At 36.4% G+C, this 8,424-nt stretch overlaps 1 protein-coding gene across 1 annotated transcript in view; it reads left to right on the top strand.

Moving 5' to 3' along the window:
* Positions 1-3,184, top strand: part of LOC104710756 (phosphate transporter PHO1 homolog 9) — a 4,638-nt gene extending 1,454 nt beyond the window's left edge. The window contains exons 2-14 of the mRNA XM_010427406.2: positions 12-234; positions 315-573; positions 647-695; positions 789-860; positions 935-1,064; positions 1,148-1,268; positions 1,337-1,595; positions 1,685-1,789; positions 1,866-1,910; positions 2,001-2,153; positions 2,436-2,714; positions 2,815-2,954; positions 3,056-3,184. Of these exons, the coding sequence (XP_010425708.1) occupies positions 12-234; positions 315-573; positions 647-695; positions 789-860; positions 935-1,064; positions 1,148-1,268; positions 1,337-1,595; positions 1,685-1,789; positions 1,866-1,910; positions 2,001-2,153; positions 2,436-2,714; positions 2,815-2,954; positions 3,056-3,152 (1,932 nt within the window). The 3' untranslated portion in view covers positions 3,153-3,184. The remainder of the gene's footprint in view (positions 1-11; positions 235-314; positions 574-646; positions 696-788; positions 861-934; positions 1,065-1,147; positions 1,269-1,336; positions 1,596-1,684; positions 1,790-1,865; positions 1,911-2,000; positions 2,154-2,435; positions 2,715-2,814; positions 2,955-3,055) is intronic.

Genomic DNA, 8,424 nt, shown 5'->3' with positions numbered 1-8,424 from the left:
GAGAGATTGAGGTTCAGTTTTTCAGGCGGCTCGACGGTGAATTCAACAAGGTCTTGAGGTTTTATAAGCAAAAAGTTGAGAATGTTATGGAGGAAGCTGATGAGCTTAGTAGGCAGTTAAATGTTTTGATAGCTCTTAGGATTAAGGTTGAGAATCCTAATGTTCATCTCCCTCCTGACATTAATAGCGTCTCTAGTGCTCCTTCTTCTCCTCATGCAACAATGAGGACTCCAGGTTTGTTTTAAGAATGGTTAATAACTAACGTTTAAGGTGCTGTCTGATATAGTTAATGTGAATGTTTTTTGATATTTTAGCAACTTCACCAATGGATGTGATAAAAGAAATGGAAGAGACAGAGGATAAGAAAGTGTTTAAACCTGCTCCAGTAGAGATGTTGGATCATATAAAGCTCAAGATCGAGCCTGAGACTCCATTGTCAACTCTTAAATTGATGATCCTTGGCCTCCCTAGTGAGCAAACCTTTAGCAAACCTGAGCTTAAGAGAGCAGAGGAGCTTATGAGCCGTGCTTTTGTTGAGTTCTATCAGAAACTTAGGTTTTTAAAAAGTTATTGGTAAGAAACAAAATATCTAAAGATCCTTACGTTTCTTGAAAACTCTGTTTTCTTATCTTTTCTTTCTTTGCAGCTTCTTGAATCAATTGGCGTTTGCAAAGATACTGAAGAAGTATGACAAGGTTTGTAATCTTTTAAAGTTTTAACTAAGAATCTTGTTTTTTTTTTTTAATGTATATCTTCTTACTTGGGATATATGTGTATTGTTTATGCAGACTACTTCAAGGAATGCATCAAAGCCTTATCTAAATACAGTGGATCACTCGTATTTGGGTAGCTGCGATGAGGTTATAATACATACCTCTTCTTTTCCTTTAATGTTGTAAACCAGACTTATATATAATATCGTTTACATTTTCAGGTCTCGAGGCTCATGTCGAGAGTAGAAGCGACGTTTATTAAGCATTTCGCCAATGGAAATCACAGAGAGGGAATGAAATGTTTAAGGCCTAAAACTAAGAGGGAGAAACACAGAACCACATACTTCCTCGGTACTCTATTCATCTTTTTAGCTTTATAATGAATAGTAAGTTTTAGTATCTCTCATAGAATAAAACCTCATCTTTATCTACAGGCTTCTTTTCGGGTTGCGCTGTGGCTCTCGCCATTGCAATAACGGTTCTTGTACATATTAGAGGCTTAACAAAAAGCGAGGGACGACATCAGTACATGGAGAACATCTTCCCTCTTTACAGGTCCGTTACAAAGTTACATTTACGTCCAATGAAAGATAGAGCTAAAGTAACATTTTTTTTTTCTGCAGCTTGTTTGGGTTTGTTGCGGTTCATTTGTTTATGTTTGCAGCAGACATATATTTCTGGAGCCGATACAGAGTAAATTACCCGTTTATCTTCGGGTTCGAGCAAGGGAATGATCTTGGTTATAGAGAAGTCCTACTTGTAGGTTCTGGTCTAGCAGTTTTAACATTCGGAGGAGTCATCTCGAATCTTGACATGGAAATGGATCCGAGAACCAAAAGTTTTAGTGTCATTACCGAGCTAGTTCCTTTAGCTCTTCTCGTTGTAAGTTATGAAAAACAAGATCATTGATACCAATCTTTAACAGTAGATAGCTCTGAAACGTTTTTTTTTTTTTTTACTTATGATCGCAGTGCTTGATGGTTGCGCTGTTCTGTCCATTCAATATAATCTATCGCTCGAGCCGATATTTCTTCGTTGGAAGCGTCTTTCGTTGTCTTTTAAGTCCTCTCTACAAGGTAACGTTCAGTCCAAGTAATAAAAACTTGTAAAAGACGTTACATATAGTTTGTGAGTATGTTTTTCCTTTGCCAGGTTATTCTCCCGGACTTCTTCCTCGCAGATCAATTGACAAGTCAGGTAACGAGTTTGCTTGGTTTAGCATCTGGTTGATCTATCTGTTTGCTTCCTTTATAGAAGAACATTAATTTGGTTTTGGTTTCTTCACAGGTCCAAACATTCAGAAGCTTATTGTTTTATGTTTGCTACTATGGATGGGGTGGAGATTTCAAGAAACGAACACACACATGCTATGACAGTGATATTTACAAAGAACTCTACCTTGTCGTTGCCATCATTCCTTACTGGTTCCGCTTCGCTCAGGTACTGATTAGAAGAAAAATCCATACTTTAAATTATAAACCCGCAACTCTTTTTTGTTTCAAAACGTTAAGAATCTTTACGTTACATCAACTCTGTGATTCACATACTATTTCAAAAAATTAAATTTATGTAGCATCGAACCCACATCTCTTGCTGTTCCAAAACGTTATAAATCCGTATTTTAACATTATACCCGCGAATCCTGCTGCTTCGAAATGTTAATTACCTGCAAAGCTTGACCCTTTCAAAATGTGTAAAACTTTGTTTGTTTTTCTCTTGTAGTCTATAAGGAGGTTGGTGGAGGAGAAAGATAAAACGCACGGCCTTAACGCGCTGAAGTATCTGTCGACTATATTAGCAGTCGCAGCTAGGACAATTTTTGAGATGAAGAGAGGGACATACTGGCTAACGGTGGCTGTAACAACGTCGACCATTGCCACATTGTTCAATACTTATTGGGACATTTTCAAGGATTGGGGTCTCATGAACCGCAACTCCAAGAACCCGTGGCTTCGTGACAAACTCTTAGTTCCTTACAAAAGCATATACTTCATTGTCATGGTAAACCAAAAAACAAATAGAAATAAAATGCTTATTTTGAGGTTTGAATTATAGCGTTTTCGCGGGATTTCTAACAGCTTGATTGGGATTTGAAATGAAGGCGGTGAATGTAGTGCTGAGGCTGGCATGGATGCAGACGGTTCTTGGGATTAAAGAAGCACCATTTTTGCATAAAAGAGCTTTGGTTGCTGTTGTTGCATGTTTAGAGATTGTTCGTCGCGGTATTTGGAACTTCTTTAGGTTCGGTTTTAGCATTAAAGCCTGATTTCAGATATCTTTGATCCAAGAATAAAAAAAGAAACAGAAGATAATGTTTTTGTGATCTTTGTTTTTGCAATCAGGTTGGAGAATGAACATCTGAACAATGTGGGGAAATACAGAGCCTTCAAGTCTGTACCTTTGCCTTTTCAAGAACTTGGAGGAAGTAAGAGCGTGTAAATAAAATTTAGTATCCCCATTGCAAGCTAAATTCAGATTACTAGTACATCATATGAAAATTGAATCTTCTCAGTTTTCAGCAAATATAAATTAATTTATTGGTTTTAACTTTTAACTTTGTGAATGTAGCAAATTAATGATGAATACATGGAATGTATAATGGGTGTCATTATTATAAACAGTTTATTCAACACATATATTCTGTTAAAATCCTTCAAATATATAAATAGTTTTGCATTTCAGGCAACATTTAAATGCTAAGGTTATGTAAATAAAGTTGCTCTATAAATTCAAACTTTTTTTTGTTTTTTTGTTCACCAACAATAAGTTGAAAAGGGGGATCACAGAGGATTGATTACTTGGACTCACAAAGGTTCTATTTCAAGGAGATCACAGAGGTTTGCTGATCTATCTATTCAGGAGATCCTACAGTTAATTTTTTTACTAGTACTAAGTTTCGGACTACGTACAAAACACAAAAGAACACTCACCTTACGCATACAACTATGAAATAGTTTGTCCATAGGATTCTATAAGTAAGTGGTACATGCTTCTTATGACACGACCCACCCTTAAGCTAGGTTCAAGTACATATGCAAGCGGGTAGCGAAACATACATTACTTGTGATCAGAGTTAGATCATGAAGCTAACTACATGCATTAAGAAAGAACTTAAAAATGAAAGTATAGTTCCAAACTTATATAAGAATCTGACAAACCCTAGAATCGCCATCTAAACTAATCGATCATCACCCCTAATTTTAGAAGTGTATTTATGGGCCATAAACATACATCGTCTCTTGGTTAAACATCAAGCCTCAAATGACATAGTGAACATAAATTAACCATTTAATCATGATATTTACTAAATATTAGGTATTCAAATGACATTTTGAGAATTAACAACGTGCACCATAGCAAGTGGAGGTTTTTTAGAGATCTATTATTTTATTAGAAATAGTATTTATAATGTTTTGTTAGCGTAAGATTTACCGTTTCATTGCATGGATTACTTTATCTCCTTAAAATTGAGTCAGATATGATAATATTAAATTTGCCAAAAATAATTGTACATATATGAATGATTAATTAAAGACGTCAAGTTGACTTGGAATCTTGGACTAGATCGGGAATTGAATATGATATCTTGGATTTTCCTAAAATAATGGTACACCTAACATGCATAATTATTCAATAATCGTTAAAAAAAAACATTTTACACTACATTAGATATAGACATCATATTGATGGTACACCTAACATGATATCTTTGATGGAGTTTGCTAATAATAAAACAAAATAAATATAATATAAGTTAAATTTAGATGTTTTAGATTCATTTAGAAACCTATGTGTGCCAATTTTTGATTGGTTTGGAGAAACTTTTTTTAAATTAATTTATTTGTTTTGTTATTCTCTCTCGTCTCTCTCCATTGATCGATGACAAAAGCTTCAGAGAAGAACAAGCGTAGAACTGAGAGGTGAAACAATTGAAAAATTTTGGTAATTTTTTTTTTAAAATTTCAGTTCTAGATCGACATACATTAGAGTTTTATGGATGTGAAAAAAAGTTAGGGTTCTACGAATTGGAATTAATGTTAACAAAATTAGATTTTTATGATGACAGATGATAGCTGTTTGGGAATGTGAAATTGAACTGTTTGTTTGAATACATTGTGTTGACGGAGATGCTCTAAATGGCAGGAAAATAGTCAAATTTCATTTCTGAATTGTATTATTATAAAACCAAACACAATAGTCCACTCTGATTTTTGAACTGTCTTTAAACATATTATAAAAATAAATACAACCACTAAATATTTTTAAACGTAATTAAACTCTTAATAATCTAACAATATATATATATATATATATATATATATATATATATATTTCTTCAGCTAAAATGATTTATATTAATGAATTGTGAAAGTCATTATACAAATAGCTTGTTAGCCACGTAGAAGGAATAAATTGTTCAAAGTAAAAAATACTAGATGTACAACCATGCTTTGCTAAAATATGATAAATAAATAGAATTTTTAAACAAATAGTATTTACATCATTTAAGATCATTTTAAGATTTAATTGCCGATTGAACTAACTTAAAATTTGGTTGAATATGGTTAATTACATATCTTCTAATATGGATAATTATTGCAGGTAACAAAAATAATATTTTAAAATGGTTGGGGTTGTAAAAAATGAACTACCAATTATTTAGAAAAGTGAATATTCAAAAAAAAAAAATGTTACAAAAAAAATTCTATTACCAAAAAAAGAAATTTACTTTTTTTTTACAATATACAAAAAAATAATTACAAAGAAAAGTTTAAGAAGAGTGTCGTGAAAAATCCCTCCAAACTAGTTGATCAGCACAGTCGTGATACATCACAAAGCCGTCTCAATCCAAGGCCCCCCTCTCCTTTTGGTTTACATATGCCATTCCAAACTACCTTATCTCCTACTAGAGTATTTGGGTTGTCCGGCCATGGAAAAGTCCAACATAACCTCTCGAATTTCAATATTGTCAAAACATCTAGTAGGTAATCAAAACAATGAATAAAAGAATTTTGAAATGCTTGGTATGTATTAAATTTGGGCTTTACTATGGGATTCCAACTAAAAACCAATTGGAAATGAGTACAGAGGCCCATATCTTATATATACCACTTAAGATCCTACTCAACTTTCAATATGGGATATTGCATCCCTAATACGCCCCCTCGAGATGATGGTTCTTTTAGGCATTAATATCGGTATATTCGGGCATGAATCGGCAGGCCAATTATTGGGTTGGGCCGATTGTGCATTGGGTTGAGCATGTGCGAAGCGGGCTCTGATACCATATTAGATCGCTGCCTAACTCACTTCCAAAGGCTAGCTCAAGGGAGGAGGTTTGCCTCACACTATATATATTGCCCAAAGAATATTAATTCTTCTGATGTGGGATAATTCGGTCTTTACTGTGGGCTTCCAACTCGAGATAATGCTCTCTTTTTTTTAGCTATCTCGATGGAATTGGGTCTTCCTTTGGGCCATCAATTAATGGGGTGATCTGGCCTCTGTCCGGGCCAAAATAGTTAACGGGCCAGCGTGTATAGGCTCTGATACCAAATTAAATTTGGGCTTTACTGTGGGCTTCCAACTTAAAACCAATTGGTAATGAGTGGAGAGACCCTAAACTTTTATATATTACTTAAATCCCCTCACATCTTTCCGATGTGGGATATTTTACACTAACACCCCCTTCACGCTCAGGCATGACCATCTGAAACATGGGCATATGTGGGAACAACATGCACGGGATGGCCCAACAATCAACCTGCTCTGATACCATATTAAATTTGGGCTTTACTGTGGGCTTCCAACTCAAAACCAATTGGCAATGAGTGGGGAGGCTCTAACCTTTTATATATTACTTAAACCCTTTCACATCTTTTCGATGTGGGATATTTTACACTAACAGTATGACACAGGAGATAAAGTGCAAGCGCTCCCCATAAGATGAATACTTACTTGTTCATGAGAGCAAATAACGAGAACATATATATCTTATAAATGAATTTGGGCGGGGTGGGTAATCTTGCGACGCCATTGATTTTGTAGTAAATGGTAGCCCCAAATTGGGGATATATTGGTGACTATCTAATGGAGTGCCATGAGCAATCACAGCTTCCATGAGTTCCTGCTGGTTATCTCGACCTCCCACATACAACTCTAATTTATTTGCATTGATGTGTAGGCAAGATATCAGAGATAGCTCTTCAAAAATATAAATTGTTTCTCGTAGTGATGAAGAGAAACTATCTGAGAAAACTAAAATGTCATCAGCAAAGTATTTAAACTGGACGGTTTAGTAATCGAGATAAAACATTTTGTACCACAACAAACAAGTAAGGGAACATGGAGCAGTCTTTGTCGAATCCCTCTGTTACTTGCAAAAACCCCTTTTAACTCACCATTAATTACCAATGAGAAGAATGCAGTGGATATGCAATATATCACCTAAGTCTGGAAATCCCAATGCCTTGAATATGGAGATGATAAAGGACCATTAACATGTATCAGAAGCTTTCGATATGCCAAACTTGATGGCACTCCTAGGAGCTATGAAATCATTGTGATATATATAATCTTTCACAAGTTTTGTTGCCAAAAAGACATTTTCCAAGAGCAATCTTGATGTAAGGATGGGAGCTGAATCACCGGCTGAAGCAGTGGCTGAAGTACTACTTGACTGACTGCTTGATGAACAGCCTGACGAACGTCCTGATAGACTGCCTGAAGTACTTTTTGGAAAGAACCAGCTTGTACCAGTCAAGGAGAATTATCATATCCTTCCAAAATGTGGAAGAATCAGTAACAAACATAATTTGGAGCTGACCGCTGGAACTAGAAGTGATGCGGACATTCAACGAGCCAGAAGATCACATCGTTGGAGTAGGACCGTTGCACTCTGTTTCCCTTATCTAGGGTTTTTCCCAATGGGTTTACCTAGAAATGTTTTTAATGAGACAACATCCTTCCACATATCTTCCTAGAAAGCCACCCTTGTTTCGTGCTAGTTCAAGACATTGTTCAGGGAACCTTTCTACAAATCAATTATCACTCAAAATGTATCTTTCCATAAATGGCTCAAACCAAAGCATCCCTTGGCGTCCTGGAGAGCTTCAATATCACTTGGAGACTTCACCACACATCTTAGGATGCACCCCACCTCACTTGATTAGGCGGATCAAGTTAAAGTGTAACTTTCCTTATTTGGATCTGTTTGTCTTTATGACACAACGGCTTTTTCCTTATTCAATGTTGCGCCTTTGTGAGATTCTCAAGACCATCCAGAAGCTTCGTAGAATGTATCTAGACGTCCCAAGAAACCACAACTTCGGCCCCAAGTTATCAAGACTCAAGGTGCATCACAACTTTCCAGATTTGGCTGATATAATCAATTGGTGGCAACTTGTCCTGTGGGAAGGTTGTTAAAGGGTGAGGACCAGGGTTCGAGGAACGCCTGGCGCACCAATAACCTACTGTGGATTTGGATGAATAGTTCCATTCCACGGTGATGGGTTAGGATCGATGCCCTGCAGGGCCAGCTTGGGGTCTGTTGGGACGGCTAGCGGGGGGCTAGCAGGGTCCACGGACGGTCCGTTGGGGCAGCTAGCGGGGGGCTAGTGGGGTCCACGGGACGGGTTGTTACAATAAAAATCGATTTTTATATGACAACCCGTCCCGCGGACCCCACTAGCCCACCGCTAGCTGCCCCAAC

The sequence above is a fragment of the Camelina sativa genome, chromosome 9 (assembly GCF_000633955.1).
Source record: "Camelina sativa cultivar DH55 chromosome 9, Cs, whole genome shotgun sequence".
NCBI lineage: Eukaryota > Viridiplantae > Streptophyta > Magnoliopsida > Brassicales > Brassicaceae > Camelina > Camelina sativa.
The sequence above is the reverse complement of the archived record's forward strand: the minus strand, read 5'-3'. Positions and strand labels throughout refer to the sequence as shown.